Source organism: Cryptomeria japonica, chromosome 9 (assembly GCF_030272615.1).
Source record: "Cryptomeria japonica chromosome 9, Sugi_1.0, whole genome shotgun sequence".
In the NCBI taxonomy this organism is placed as follows: domain Eukaryota; kingdom Viridiplantae; phylum Streptophyta; class Pinopsida; order Cupressales; family Cupressaceae; genus Cryptomeria; species Cryptomeria japonica.
In genome coordinates this window covers 591,649,709-591,666,579 of record NC_081413.1, presented here as the reverse complement: position 1 = coordinate 591,666,579, position 16,871 = coordinate 591,649,709, and the positions used below count along the sequence as shown (strand labels likewise).

General features: G+C 38.5%; 1 protein-coding gene across 2 annotated transcripts in view; it reads right to left on the bottom strand.

The window, feature by feature from the left end:
- LOC131071843 (alpha-L-fucosidase 2) overlaps window positions 1-16,871 on the bottom strand; it is a 146,833-nt gene that overhangs the window by 61,801 nt on the left and 68,161 nt on the right. For both annotated transcript variants that reach the window (XM_058007804.2, XM_058007803.2), the window contains exon 5: window positions 9,009-9,167. In XM_058007804.2, the coding sequence (XP_057863787.2) occupies window positions 9,009-9,167 (159 nt within the window). The remainder of the gene's footprint in view (window positions 1-9,008; window positions 9,168-16,871) is intronic.

Sequence of the window (16,871 nt, the reverse complement as noted above, 5' to 3'; positions counted from 1 at the left end):
ACACCGCTGGTGGAGGAGGGGGCGGTATCACCACAGCAGCAGCATTAGGTTGGATGGATTGGAGAGGGGATACCTACTGCCATGGTGCAGTTCTTAGCCAGGATGGAGGAGGAGGTTCAGTAATATGTTATAGTGTTCTATAAATTTAGTGTATATCTGTTGTTTTTTAGAATATTTTAAGAAATTATATATTTTCAAAAGTTCGATAATTTTGCCAATTTATTGCTGATTTTTTCTTGATTTTTTGCCAATTCCCGATTTTTTTAAAAATTTTGGCCAAAAGATTTATTGCCAATTAAGATTTTTTCATCTTTGGTTCAAACCATTATTATCATCAAACATTGATTACCATTCAAGTTAATGCATAAACAATGGATATATGACAATTTGAAGTCAAGCTCATATCATTCCAATTGACCATGCAAGGCACACTTACAATCAACAAGAGGCTAGTGGTATGGACTAAATGGATTCCACACAAATGCATTCAACAAATTCTTCCATTCAATCTAATCAACATGAAAGCAAATGAGAAGTAGAAACCATGGGACTTGTTGAAATAACACATTTCGCCATAACTTCAATGAAAAGGGTTTTTCCATTTACAAGTCTTAACAACAATTTCTTCCTCTCCTAATCTATTCTATTCTATCTTCTAATCTATCTATCCTTGGAATACACACTATTCTATTATTCTCTTCTATTACTATTCTATTAACCTTTACAAATGAAGAGCTTGAGCTTTATATAGAGAGCTCATTTTACAATGAATGGCCAGGATTGATTTGAGATCAATGGCCAAGATTTTACAATGAAAACCCTAATTAGGGTTTGTTTTGTTACTGTGGAGGGGAAAAAGCGAGACCGGGTGACTAGGACCTATTCCCACTTTTGCCAACACATTGGGAATACGAAAGAGCCTAGGGAGATAGCTCACTTTGGCTACTTCTTGCGAGAAAGAGAGAGCCAAGGATTATCTCTTAGGGTTTCTATTCCTCTTGTTGTATATGAAGATAAGATGTGAAAGATTGATCAACTAGACTAGGAGATAAACAATGAAGCATATATGAACTGAAATTGCAGAAACTTGCAGATCTGAAACTGAGATATTGAAAGTAGAGAAGGGGGGAGGAATTTGGATGTGTACCTAATGCTAAAAATTGAACCAAAATGACCAGGACCAAGGTGCCACACCCCTGTCCCTAATGATTTGATAAAGAGCTGCAACTGAAAGGCTGCAAACCTGAGATCCTGAGCCTTCACCTTGTTAAAAATCACTGAAATTGAGGGGACCAGGGCGCCAAACCCGTCCTGGGCAGGACCAGGGCACCACGCCCCTGTCCCTAATGGATTTGGGGCAGTCTGAGGCTTTAGGACTGTCCTTGTGTCTTTTGTTGTTCTAGGAAGCCTTCCGGGTACCTGTACCTGCACTTGAAACTGAAAAGAGAGGGTTTGGGTGGCTATGTAGGGTTTTGCCTCGATCAAAACCCTATTTCGGTGATTTCCACCTCAACAAATAGCCAATTTGTATAGTAAAATAGTGTGTGTAGGAATCTTGTGTGTGTGCAAGACCCTAGGATGAATGCAAACAATCTAGAGCAACCCTAAAGAGTAAACCCTAAATGCTTGTAATTTACAAAGTAAATGCTCTAAATCAGTGATGCAAAGTGATCTAAAGCATGAATGTAAGTATGCAAATTGATGCAATGAAGCTCATGCAAAGACATGAAAACAACATGAAATCATACCTAACCCCTAAGGGAGGGGTGCAAGCCAATCGTCAGTCGGTGATCTCCTATTATTCTTCAATGTCTTCAAGGCTCTTAATTGATGATGAATGATTGACAAATACTTGATGAATGCTTGATGAATGTTGTTGAATGTTGTTGAAGACTCCACATAGGCTTCTCTTTCACTACATAGAAGGCTCCTTGTGCTCACTCCAACAACCTTTTTTCTTAGATCTTAGTTCTTAGATTCGATTAGATCCCTTCAAATGAAGAAAGAGAGCTCTTATGTATGAAACCCTAGATCTTAATTTCGTCTTTAGGCCGACCTAGGAATTGAATTTCCCGCCAATCTTTTGGGGTTAAGCATTATAATATCATAAAATTATGCTCCCGAAATTTCGGAAAAAATGTCAAGGACCAGGTGCACTTTGCACCTAGTCAGACCAACTTTTCACCAAATCTGCAGGGCCGTTAGATATGATGATATTAGAGTGAATCCCAAAGTTACAGCTGATTTTGAGATGTTTTGATATGCAAAATCGGGCCTTAAAGGTCGAAATAGGACATAATTAGGGTTTATGATTTAATGATTTATTGGAGGAATAGAATAAAAAAGGGGCACACTTAGGGTAAAGGGCCCAATTTTATGATGTGGGGAGTGATGAAATATGACTTTAGATTATATTGAATTAATTGATTAAATGCTTAAAGGGAAATTACAATGCAAGATGCAAACACACTAAGGCGGGTGCTAAACTAAACGTAGAATTGTACCACCCTAGCAAGGGGTGTACAATTTACAACACTACAGTTACAACAAACTCCATTTTGTCCAACAAAATAATTACAATGCTTTGACACATGTCATCTATAGAATATTTGTCTAAAGAAGGGCAATGGAAGTAGAATTTGCTCCTAACAAGGAGCAATGGAAATTTTTAGGTATTTAGCCAAAATTTCAACCTCTCTCTTCATTCCATCAACTCAAATTCTAGGTTCCAATCGTCCATGGGTGAAAGTAGGTCAAAATAACTTTAAGAAGAGCCTTGGAATCAACTTCGCTCCTATCTAAGGGCAAAGGAAGAGCTTTTCGCTCTCAAAGGGAGGCAATGGAACAAGAATTCGCTCCTAGAGAGAAGCAAAGGAAATTTTGTGACACTTAACCAAATTCTTGCTCTCCCTTCATCAATTTATCCTTTCATATGCAAGCTTTGTCAAATTTCTTTCACCAATGGCTTGAAGATGATTTCGCTTTGAGATTGGAGCGATAGAAGTGAATTTCGCTCCCAATGAGGAGCAATGGAAGGATATTTCTCTCCAATCAAGGAGCAAAGGAAGTCATTACAACTTGGATACTTAGCTCAATATCATTCACTTACCTTCATTTCCCTGACTCAAACCTCTAGTCTTTTAGCCATCCATACATGAAAAAATGTCAAATTGACCCCAAAGGAGGCTCTAGAATCGATTTCGCTCTCAAACTCAGGTAAAGGAAGCAAATTTCACTCTCAACAAGGAGCAATGGAAGTAAATTTCGCTCTTGTTAGAGAACAAAGGAAATAGGCTTCAAACTCACTTCTTGTTAGGTTCCATCGATTCCTTGCCTTTGCATTAACTTAGACCTTGTGATTTTTCCTTCCTAGTGTGTAGATGAGTCAAATTAGCCTTAAGGAAAGCTCTAGAGAGAATTTTGCTCCTATCTAAGGGCAAAGAAAGTGAAATTCCCTCCCACTAAGGAGCAATGGAAGTGAATTTCGTTCCAAACAAGGAGCAAAGGAAGTCATCTCCAAGTTGACACTCAACTCTCTTTCGCTCACTTACATTCACTTTCTCAACTCAAATGCATCAAACCATGCTCAATGTGAGGTCTTAGGAGGGATTTTGGTCTCAACTTAGGGCAAAGGAAGAGGATTTCGCTCCAATTTCGGAGCAAACGAAATGATCTTCAAATTCATCCTCTAGCTTGGTCTTATCACATCATGCCTTGAGTTTATCTTTCATTCATCAAAAGACCTCAATGCTTGCTTTGGATAGGACATCGCTCTCACCCCAAGGCAATGGATGGGAAATTCTCTCTCAAAGGAGAGCAAAGGAAGTGCTTTTCGCTCCTAGAGAGTTGAGCAAAGGAAGAAATCTAATTTGCCTTCTTCCTTCCATTCCCTAGCCAAAATCGTGATGAACCTTGCTTCTTCTATGATCAAAATGGTGTCAAAGGCATTAAAACTCACTCATTTTCCTCAAATGTGCTCAGGAAAGCAATTTCGCTTCAAGATGAGGGCAAAGGAAGTGGTTTTCGCTCTTAATGAGCAGCAATGGAAATGACCTCCACACTTAACCTCATTCAAGGTTCCTGATCAAGGATTGAATCCTTCGCTCAAACTAAGGTGTCACATGATGATTAGAGGCAACTTTAGGCGATTTGGAAGGGTTGGAGAGGGCTTTCGCTCCTAAAGGGGAGTAATGGAAGCAAAATTCGCTCCTAGACTGGAGCAAATTTTAGCATACTTAGTCAAATTTTACTCCCGGATCTCACCTCTCATTGAAGTATGCTCAAATCATCTAGAAGATGAAGGAAAACTGCAATGTTGACTAGGCTTGATATAAAGGGCTCCTCCATTCATTCACCACTTCATTTCACCCCTCACAACAAGGGCTATCCTCTTGACTCCTGGCCTCTTAACCAACTATACCTCTCTAATGCAAAGGTTAATAGCGAAAGACTTTAACTACTATCCTAGAAGGGAGAAAAAAGTGGGGGTTCCCATTTGCAATGGAGCGATGTGTGAGTACATCACAACACACCCTCAATTGTGCATGTCTATTGCATACCCGTTCAATAGTTTTGTGCAAGTGGGCATCTAAAATGCGCTCGCCTCTTTGTACAAGCATCATATCAAAATCTAACCAAGATAAAAGATTATGTAATCATATCTCCCAATTGTGCTCTTGCACTAAGTTGTGCAAGCTTACCCTCCATATGCGATTTAACACATGTGCAACCATACATCTAAAACCTGCTCTACAAAGCAATGCATGTATGATCCTCAAACCCTCTCTACAAAGTAGTGCATGTATGATCCTCAAATCCGCTCAGCCAACAAAGGATCCAAGTTAGCCCATTTTAGGAAGGAAGTTCAAGCATTTGAGGGGGCAAAATCAATGTTCCTAGGTTGGCCTAATGAGGGTTGTTAATTCGAAATTGAGATGAATCCTATAAAGCTAGCTTATTTGAACATTAATTATCCTAATTCAAGCAGACCTAAAGCACAAACTTGAAGCGAATTTAGTTCAGACCTGAGAACTTCAAATTCAAGGTTAAGAGTACCATTTTCAGATTAGGGAGGGTTTTTAGGAAACATGATTGGTGAAGTGCTAGTGTTATTTCATTCATGAATTATGAGTGTGGAGGATTAAGTTTTGTTTTATTATCACATCCTCTTTAATTCAAAATGTTTCCTTTTCAGGTCTGATGGAAGGAGATATTTACGGAGTGAAGGACTTTGCCACATGCAGGAATTCAAGCAATGCTATTGCGACATCAAGGTTCAAAAGTTCAAGAGGCTAAATGCATCAAATGTTTGCATTGCAACCTGAGGATGATGAAATCTCGATGCATTTTAGGATGAACATCAAGCTTTCAAGGCATGAAGGATTTCTTCACTTCATGAAAAGATCAACATAAAAGAGAAGACTTCACCAAGAATACAAGGAGGTGAATCAACAACCTCAAGGTTCAATCACAATGGAACGATGAAGATCAAGTATTCAACAAGGTCTACATTCCAAGGCAATCATAACAAGTCATGAGCGCAATTGCAAGACTATCGTGCAAACCTGACCAATGAAATTGCACTCAAACATGGCGCTATTGCATGAGAATCATGAAATCCTGCCCTAGCATGCAAATCACATTCATGAAAGGATTTCACTATGATGACAAAGAAGGGGGCAATTGAACAAGTATTTTGAAAATCCACCCCAATCAAGGATATTTGTTTAAGATCAACGTTCAAGGAGGCTTGCAAAGGGTGCAACATCAAAGAATCAACATCAAGACAAGGACTCAAACATTAGAACTTCAAAGATACAATCACAACATAGGAGGTTTCCCTACAATGTCTACATATTCAACGCATCATAATGAAGATGAGAGGATGTTGCAAGCATCTTAAATTTCCTTAAAAAATCCAAGATTCATAGCCAACACAACATGGAGATACCATCGATGTAAGGATTAGGGTGGAATGCAACACAAAGACGAATTTCTCAAGCAAGAAAATGAAATGCAATTATGATCAAGTTAGATAGTTTCACAAGAGTTAATCAAAGTTAAAAGCTTGATCACAAAGATGATGCAATCTAGGAAAATGATCAATCACACAAAGGCTTAGAAATGTTGAGTATCAAGAGATATTGCTTGTGATGAGGTATAAAATCTACAAGGCGTGTAAGGACCAACTCACCTTCATCATCCAAACAAGTTACCCCATGTCAAAATGTCCAAGTACATTGAACTTGACTCATCTAGTGTAGGAGCAAGTGACATGTGGCACTACATCAAATATTGTTCTATGTACCTAACCTATTTTCTCATTGGTTCACATTAAAAGGACATGTGTCCTAAGCATTGTAATTTTCTCATTGGCCAAGGAGTCAGTTATAACTAACCCTAATTAGGGTTTCATCGTGTAATCTCGACCATTGATCTTGAATCAATCTAAGCCACTGAATTGTAATTGAGGCCTCTATATAAGGCTCAGTCCTCTCATTTGTAAAGGTTAATAGTTGTTAGATAGCAATTAGTAGTAGAGTAGGAGGAGGAAACTCGAAGTTGTCGCCAAGACTTGTTGAAATTAATACATTTCATTGAAGCATGGTGGATCTTTATGTGTTATTTCTACAATTTGCATGGTTTCTTGTTACTTCTCAAATTTAGATAACGTTCATTGATTATAATGGAGAAATGTGATGATATTTTGATGGAATTACGGTTCATTCCATTTGGAATTTGTTGATTGCAAATTGCAATGTATGGTTAGTCTGAACCTGATTTAGCACAAGTTCGATTGTGAATGTTCACTTGAATTGCGCCAATATTGGTTATTTGAATGAATGTTGACAATATGAAAATCCTTCGTTATCCTTTAGAGATTGCATCAGTTTTGTGTAGTTGTTTTCTCATGGCGAAGCAAGGCTCGATTATGGAATCCATCTATCATCATTGTCCTTAAGATTAGATTAGATTCCTCGATCCTTCATCCTTTTGTCTTTTATTTTCCAAGCAAGTTAAGTGTTCCACGTTCCAGCAAAACGTAAGTCCCTTTGCGATTACCAGCGTTATCACATCATAAACATTGAATCTATCCAAAACTTAAAGTCAATTGTTTTCATTGTAGAACTTGGAGTTGTCTCATTTGATCATATTCTTTAGCATATGAGGTTTCTTTGTTCAAGAGAGGATAGAATACTCAGTAATTTATTCTGTGTTCTAAGTGCATAAAAAACAAATCAACAAGACCCACGGTGTAGTGCACAACACACCGACATTCCTTTTCTATTAGGATGCACTAGGATAGGATGGGAGTGAGCCATCCTCTCCCTACATACATATCATGCATTTATCATGTTCCTGATCCCTGATGTGATGATAATAGACCAACGGTGTTGTATGGGATGCACCGAAGCCTCTTTGCAGTTGAGCTTTGATCAATCCAGTCACTTTCAAGCCTATATCGAACGCCCTGTACAAGTTGTTCCCAAGATAGTTTGTTGGCTCCAGTTGGATGGGTTGGACAGGGCAATGGTTCACATGGTTGGGATTGATGCACCTCATGAAGACAAAAAAGGGGAACCCAGACAATCAGGATGATTAGCAGGACCCTTTCTAGTTTATCTTCTTGGCCAAGTATCTGAGATTCTGAATATAATGATCTTGCATTTTATTATTTCTTTTCAAGGTTATATGATAGTATAAATTTAATCTTCAGCACCTGTTAGTAATTGGTTTGGTACTCTTATACAATCTTATTTTATGTGCACAAAAAAAAAATTTGCTCTCATGGCTAGGTTTTCACAGATTAAACACACCTATAACCACAAATTGAGCCATTAATCTTATCTCAGTCAAAAGCGAGTGCCTGATTATCAGCAACCATCAAGTCAATATGATGTTTTAACAAGGATTTTGACTAGTAATTTGAATAATTTTTGACTCAATAGAAATATGAGTGTAATTGATCACTACCCTTAATGTTTTAGTGAAGATATATCTTCGGGATCCTTTGAAAATACAAAATTTCAGCTGTAGCATTTAACAACATGGTATAGCAGTTGCCAACTATCACTTTGTCACAGCTTTGATGTTCTATTGTCAAGTGTTGCATGTGTCATGAATGATCATATTCATGCTAGCATCTCTACTTAGACTCAAAGTTGTGCCCTAGAAAAAAGGCAGATACAAAATCAGAAAATTAGAATATGTACAGTTGAAAAATTGCAGTGCAGATTGGAATCTATCATGTTTTCACATCTTTTACGAAGTCGATGCCATGTATAGAAACTCTTGTCCCATTAAAGAACACCTACAACTTCTATTTCTCAAAAAAACAACAGAAATGTTACTTCCGTGCCATATCAGTACTTCAAGCTCAACATTGATTGCACTAGCCGATGACCTGGCACAAACCTTAATCAGGAGGGTTTTGAAAAACTACAAGTCCAGTAAGGAATTTATTGTCACATACCAAAAACTTATAGGACATGCACCCAGCCATGTAAAAGATGCACAGTCCTCACAAGGTTATCTAATTACTTTGAACCTAGTCCTAAACAAAATTCCCTCCAAGAGGCTAATTTTCACAACACCAATTTTGATGACCACCTATAATTACCTTTACTCATAGTGTTTATAGAATTCACAACTTGTCAATGGTTGAGCTACATAATTCTTCTAATCCTTATTTTGATATATTGTAAGCTTGGCAATATATATTCATTATTTCATTAGTTCAAACACACAAAAAACTAACTTGCAGAGATACTGAGAATCATATTCTAGAATACCTTTCTGTATAAGGTAGACAAATAAAAAAATTGTATTCTAGAATGCCTTTTCAAAATTCATGTTTTCTTTTGTTTCGAAAATGTAGGGCCACAAACTCGTGGAAATTCCTAGAAATCAATCATCACAATATCCCACATACCATAAAACAGTTCAACTTCAAACAAATAACCAAAGATTTAAGAAGATAATACACACAAAAAATTTCAAGATATTACCTTGTCAAGAGTATATGAATAATGCTCCCAAAGATGTGTGCACAGCCATGCTCCACCCATAGGCCATACTGCATGCTTTGGATTACCTTCACTAGCAGAAGTTTTTGCCCAAATATCTGTAACATGATGAGTGACCCATCCACCTGTTTTATAGTTCACCTGTAGTGGCACAATTACTCCATTATATTAGTGACCAACAATTTAAAAAGAAGTGACTCACAAAGAAACTTGCATTTTACTAGTTTTATAAACATATTGTTTATGATTTTTCTCAATTAAAAGTAAGTGTCGTTCTCTCCAGTTTCCCTCTGTGGTGACTGGTTCCAATTTCTTATTATAGGGCGTGCCTTTCTTGCATGGAAAGATTACTAAAAGAGACCACATATATTTATCTTTAGAAGGGATTGCATAAGAGATGTAGATATTTGAATGCATGCAGCTGGAGAGAAAAGGTATATATATCAGCAAACTGTGATGGACAAACAAAATGAGCAAGCCTTTGCATTGCATACTAGTTAGAGAAAGAGACCCATGTGATGTCCCCATCCTTGACATCACACCACTAATATTTCACATGATTCTTCAATTTTGTGAAATCTCTAAAAGAGACAAAATTGCAGAAGTGTATCGAAAGGTCATTTCTGGAAATAAGCAGAATGAGTGATTAGTAAACGATTCAGCTATGAAAGAGTAATGGAATTGATTGAGATTATAAGCATCATGGCAAAGTTGGACAGACATCGATTAAGTATATATCGATATTAGTCATAATAGCAACTATACTCCAGCGGTATCTTATTCAGAACAAATCAGCAATGATATTAAAGAGATGTATAAGAACGGAGATTTCAGCAATAAAGGTTTATGTCTTGGAGCCAATAATACGATATTAATTGATATCGATTAGTATTAACAGAAGTTAGTGATTAATATATATTTACCAATTGTTGTGTAATAAAGCGATTAGTATGAAGGAAGAGGAACGAGGGTGATTAGATATGAGGACTGATAACAAACAGTGAAACGACAAGAATCTATTGGTAGCAAGTACAACATTCAGCCTATAATGCCATGGGAAGATTTAATACTCAGTCATAGATTATCAAATGATGGGTGCATAAGGTGATATAAAGAAGGAATATAAAAGAAGAACAGCAATCATGATTTAATCATGGAAAGGTGCGTTTAGAAATAGTTATGAAAGGTAACAAGTGTGAAGGTGCATGAGGCATGTCTTATCGCTCCAAACACAAAGTATAAGAACGCAACCATTTCCACTACATTCAATAATCGATTGTGTTTTATATTATTTCTTATTCCAGTTTGGAAGAGCTCAAAGTGAGCAGGCCGAAGGCCCAATATCGTGTGCATGAAGCCAATAATTATTCACATCAGACACAGCACTATATACCTTGCATAATATCATTTCCAGATCTGAAATAGCAGTAACCCATTGTGCATACTATATATTCCAAATCAGATACAGCCATTCATATTGCCATTGGAAATTCGACTTCTAGTCCATTGCATATTTATATTGTCTTATTTGAAACAGCAAGTAATTGTGCACTTAGTGCAAATTGATATCAATTCACTTAAGCATAATCTTAATTGTATAAATCAGAGACAGCCAGCGGCTTGATCATTATCATATATTATAAAATTGCATTCTTATTTCCAAATACATAAGTTTATTGTAAGAATCAGCCATTAATTGTCATATAATTCATATATTGTTCAATAAGGGACATTACAAATGGTATCAGGACATTACATTTTGTGGTTATATTACATTGTTCCTAAAACGGGACATTACAACCCATGTTACCAAATATGCCAAGGTGGCCCCTGTGCTACTTGTATCATGTATCTAAATCCAATACATGCTTTATGGACATGTATCCCATACACCAAAAATATTCATTTCATAACTGTGCACAGCAGTATTGTATGTGGACTTTATCTCAATCACCTGTTGGCCATATCCAAGATGTATCTACTCATTAAACTTCAATATTACAGAAAAAAAGTTATCACTACTCAAGTCCCTAAGATCCTTTCCATCTATGTGCTCTCTCATGAGATTTAAAATCATGTGTCGTCATAGATATATTTGGTCACATTCCTTGCATCTTCTACCACATTCTTCACTTGTTTGAATTTCCCTATATCCTCAAGGAGAAGGTTAATGCAATAGTGACACAAAGGCTTCAAAATAATAAAGGGTGCCTAACCTCTAGAAATCTATCAACTACCACATATGCAACTACATCGTCCATCACTACATGGGCAACATTCTCTACTCCTACCTATGTCTCCACCCTAGAAACAATCAATGGTCCTAAAACCATGAGGATCTTGGTTAAGGTATGGTTCATGGCATCCATCCACCTATTAGATAAAATGTTGCAACCTTTCCTTCAGTAAATTTCTTTTTTTATATACTAGAAGATTTGTGTTTGTTACTGCATCCTTCAATAATGGCCCACTCAACTCATGATCCCATGGTTTCTTGGACCCTTTACCTACAGTGTTCAATACAAGGATCAATTACACCTAGTAAGAGCTCCTAAAAACACTAAATGGTATGTTGTAGTCCCAAAAATTGGCACATACCCACTTGGCCTCGTGATGCATGTGTTGATTGAACATAGTACTTTCCAACAAAGTTTTTGCACCAAGAGTTTTATGAGGAACAAAAACCTTGAACTATAGTTGTCTAGAGTTTGAAATTCCCATATGAATGGCTCAATGGAAGATGGAAAACCCCCTAAATCTCCCTCTAACCCAATAGAACATATATAGCTGCCCACAATAGTTGCATATTACCATTCTTGGCTTTATACCTATTATGCCATGTTTCCAAGGTACTTAGGGTCATAGTTGGAAATCTCGGACTCAGCCAGAGTGGAAGGTCAACAGCCAGAGTGTCAGCTTCCCCAGACATTTCCAAGTGTCCTCTGACAACACATTAACTCCAGAGCCCTCGTCGACGATGGTGTTTGCCAACTTTTGGCCCATTATTTCCATCTCGACAATAGCCGACTTCCACTCGATGCTCATCATCAGCAACATTGGATCGCTAGCCTCATTCCCTTTGGGTGGTGGTTTTCCCATCGGTTCCTCCTCTTGTGGCTTACATTGCTTCTGGATGACTATGTCGTCACTGACTGTGTTGGTAATCACCATTCTCAGATGCGGCATAGTTTGAAGAAGGTCTGCCACCTTGATGGGTATGGTTGTTTGTAGCACCTGCTGAACTCTGTTCTTCTCTGACTCCTAAAATGACGTACCTACAGTTCCATTGGAGGTTACTCGTTCCTTCGCCAGCACTTTTTCTACTTCAGCTCTAGCTTCTCGGAGTTGTTCCTTCTCCATACAAGCGTCTAGGTACATCGCCTTCCTCCTCTGTGCTCTCGTGATTGCCAAAACTGCCTCCTCTTGTTCCTCTACATCTAGCATATTAATTAATTAATACCCTTTTGCTTCGAGCAGTTGATGTCTTCATGATTCCTGAGTCCACACCATTTGCACAATAGTTGTATGTTGTCTTTCTTATTCAGGCAGTCTCTCGCAAAATGTCCCCATTCACTACACTGTCTGCACTATATGATAGGACATCCTTTGGAGTCATATCGTATTTGATTTCGCCCTCGATAACTACCTGGCGATGCATTATGTGGTTCCGATGGAGTGGACTCTCCCTATGTGAAGAGTACTTGTGTACTTATCGTCTTCAAATTGTATGGGCACTCCTTGATTGAATGCCCCAACACTCGGCAAATCTCACAAAACATATTTCTAGGACAATCACCTTTTGTGTGCCCCTCGCTTTTGTATTCAGTACACCATAGTTCATTACTTTCTTTATTGGTTCCTTTCTCAGCTTTCAATTCTTTCATCATTCTCAACATATCTCGTTGAAGGGATCGTACGGTTTTGGATTCTTTGTCACTGCTACCTTCGGTGCTCTAGTCATCATCGGTCTTCCTCTTCCCTCAGGAGGTTTTTTTTCACTCTCGATGTCCATCATCTGATTGTAAGCATCAATATACGAGGACAGAAGCACTACTTTCATCCTCTTGTGCAACGAGGGTATCAATTCCTCAGTGAACCACCTCTTCTTCAACCCGTCGGCTGGCTAGTTCTCCATCTTGTTCAACAATGCTTTGAGCCTACGGTTGCAAGTGCGTACACTCTCATTTTTACCTTGCTTGGTATTATAGATTTCAGCCATGACCTCATTGTCATCCCTCGGGAGTTTGAACTCCTCTTCAAATGCCTTCTTCAGTTCACTCCACCCGGCCTTGTCCTTAGCATCTAGGTTTGTGTACCAGTCAATAGCAATTCCCCGAAGGGTGGCAGGAAATGCCTTCAACTAGTAATTGTGGTCATCTTGGCCACTCGCCTCCCATATCGTTATGCATGTCTTACAATGTCATATGGGATCCTCCGATCCATCCCTTGCAAATTTAGGGAGTTTCTGCTTCTCTTGGGTGTTCATCATTGTTTCACTTGAAAGGTACCGAAGGAGTCTTCAGCTCAGGCCCTCTAATTCTTGGTTCCTCGGCGAGGAACAAGTTCTCGCAAATTGGTTTCTTGCTTGCCTACTCCCTTATGTGTCGGACCTGGGGAACTGTTCCGATAGCTACATTCTAGTGCTTTCCCTGCACTCTCGGCCTCGCATGCATCCTCTACACATCGACCTCTAGTGTCCCCAACACTCTGAGTACTTCCAAGTGTGTCAGACCTAGGTGGACTATTCCGACCACCATGTTCTGGTGCTTTCCTTACACTATTGTTGTGACGTTTTCACACATCGCCCCATTGCAAATGGGGACCCATGTTTTTTGCTCGTTTTCGCTTTGCTTTTTAGGGTTTTGGTTTGAATCCAGTCGGTTTTGGGAGCTTTTTTGAATTACCTTTTGTAGGATGTAATTTTGAATGAAATGAATTCGCCAGAATGGTCTATTTTCAATTGGAATTTTGAACGCAGAGTCTAGATTTGTCTAAGTGTTGATGATGAAACATGAATTTTGTCCAATTGAGTAATTTTGACCAAATTTTGACTTTTTTGATATTTGATCCTGGGCATTGGAAATGATTTGTTTTTGCCTTGTGAAGTGATAAAATGTGTAAAATCATGATATTTTGGCCTGTATGAGCAAAATCGCTCCTGTCCCTCAGTGAAGGACGGGAGCTCGTTTTCAAATATCTTACTATTCCTGCAGAGTTAAGATGAATTTCGAGTTGGAAGTGATGGAGAAAGGCGAGATCTTTCCATTGAATATAAATTGAAGATTTTCATGAGCACAGAAATGCCTCCAGGAGAAAAATCGCTCCTGTCCCTCAGTGAAGGACCGGAGCTACAAATCAGATTTTGCTTTGTCCTTGCAGGATTTTAACGTCTTGACAATGTGAAAAGGTCCAAAGAGGTGCATTTTATCAAATGAATATAACTTGAAGCGCTGTCGAGGAGATCAATAGGGTAGCAAGTCCGGCTTGAGTGAAGTCCTGATCCTGAAATTTGGCTAAGTCTGGAATGTCCTGATCCTGAAATTTGACTAAGTCTGGAAACTGAAAAAACCTCCAAAAACTAGATTTTGCAATATAACTCCTGGAGGTCTGAAACCACTCTCAAACATCCTGAAAGTATATATGGAATATAACTTAAAGTATAAGAAGGAAATGTCACTTATACTTAAATGTTATATTCCATTAAAATTGTCCTGATTGAGAGTGCGAAAAGTCAAATTTCGCTCGTGTCCTTCTCCAAGGGTCCAGAGCGAAAAGCGCTCCTGTCCCTCTCCAAGGGACCAAGGCGAATCGCTCGTGTCCCTCACCAAGGGACCAGAGCGAAAATGCTTAGTTGAGCCATTCCTGACCTTGTTTGGACGAATCGAGACATCAAAGGCATGGTGAAGGACGAAATGAGCATGATAGAGCATCCAGACTTGATCAAAAACAATGAAATGATGAAGTTTTTGCCTAGAGGGTCAAATTCGCTCCTGTCCCTCACCAAGGGACCAGAGCGAAATCCTTCATAGGGCATGTACTAGGCAAAGATCAAGCGAGTTTTATGTTTGAAGGCAAGGAAAGAGGTCAATTGAACCCGTTGAAGACGAATTGAAGATTATAAAACATCAACAAAGGACTCAAATGCCCAAGTTCGCTCCTATCCCTCAGGCAGGGACCAGAGCGATTTTTACTTTAGACAAATTTCTTGCCAAGTTACAAAGATTTCCAAGCCAAAGATGAGTGAAAGGAGGTATAATGAAGCCGTTGAAAACAATTTTTGAAGTTACCAAAGCAAGATGAAGCCTACAGGACCAAGATCGCTCCTGTCCCTCTCCAAGGGACCAGAGCGATATGATGATTATATTGCCGTTCCTCCAAATTTAAGACACTCCAAGGTGAAGAACGAGGTGGCAAAGACATTTTAAGGCGTCCTAATCAAGCACAAAGCATCCAAAATTGCCAAAGATGAAGGATTTGCACCAAATATCCTAATTCGCTCCTGTCCCTCAGGAAGGGACCAGAGCGAAATTTGCATAAAGGCATAAAATTTGAAAGTTTATCAAAGCATCAAGTGATCACGAAGGATCAAGGAACTTTATTTTGCACAATGATAGCGATGACAAGTTGAACGAGGCAATGACAAGCTCAAAATCATGAAGTTCGCTCCTGTCCCTCAGGAAGGAACCAGAGCGATATTAGATATATTGGCCAACTCATGCAAGGTTTACGTAAGGTCAAAGTTTTGCAAGGTCTTAGAGGGTCTATGGTGTCTTTTGAAGACGATACACAAAGATTTTGAACGTAAAATGATCATCAAATTGAACATGGAGACCATATCGCTCCTGTCCCTCTCCAAGGGACCAGGGCGATTTGCTTTGGACTCTTCGTTTTGCTTCAAGTTCATACCAAGTCAAGACTTCAAAAGGTTATACAAGGTCCAAGGCGTTTTTTGAAGATCACATGCCAAAGTTTCGAACGTCCAAACATTGTCAAACATGCTAAGAAGCTCATATCGCTCCTGTCCTTTGGACAAGGACCAAAGCGATTTCTATTAAAACACTTATGCTCCTTCAAAATCAAGACAATGCAAGGGTGGGCAAGATCGAGGACGCCATTTGAAAGATAATGAACGAGGAACAAAGGTTGAAAGATGGCAGATTCTAGCTAGAACACATGGATCGCTCCTGTCCCTCTTCAAGGGACCAGGGCGATATCACCACAAAAGGACATTCAATCGCAAGGATAAGTCAATCAAGTTCGAAGATCCCAAGGAAAATGGCAAATTCAACGTAGAAATGAAGACCTTGGACGTAAAATATGCAAGGATCATGACCAAGGTAATGGATCGCTCCTGTCCCTCAGTCAGGGACCAGGGCGATGAGGTACGTATCCTTCATCTTCAAAATTTGGCGCTCAAACACATTTTTTGAATTTATTTAAATGCTAGAAAAAATCGATATTTAATTAAAAGCATTTAAATAGCGCATGGTATGTATTTATTAATTATTTTTGCCTTTGTAAAAAATCGAAATTTATTAATTAAAAATAAAGGCATTTAATAATTAATTATTAATTTAATAAAAATCAAAAGGGAGCGCTTGGTATTTTAGAGGTCGGCCTTTGTTATTTGTTTTAAAAATCATTTAAATTGTGTTATTTTTACACAAGTCGGCCTATATGGTGGTAAGAGGTATGAGTGCTATAAAGGGAGGGTGAAAATCTTCATTTTCACATCATCATTTTCATCTCTTACATGCGATTTGAGGAAGACAAAGGGGAAATGCGATTTGGAGTATACAAAGGAAGTGCGAAAGTATCATTCAAGAGGAGGAGCGAATTTCAAAG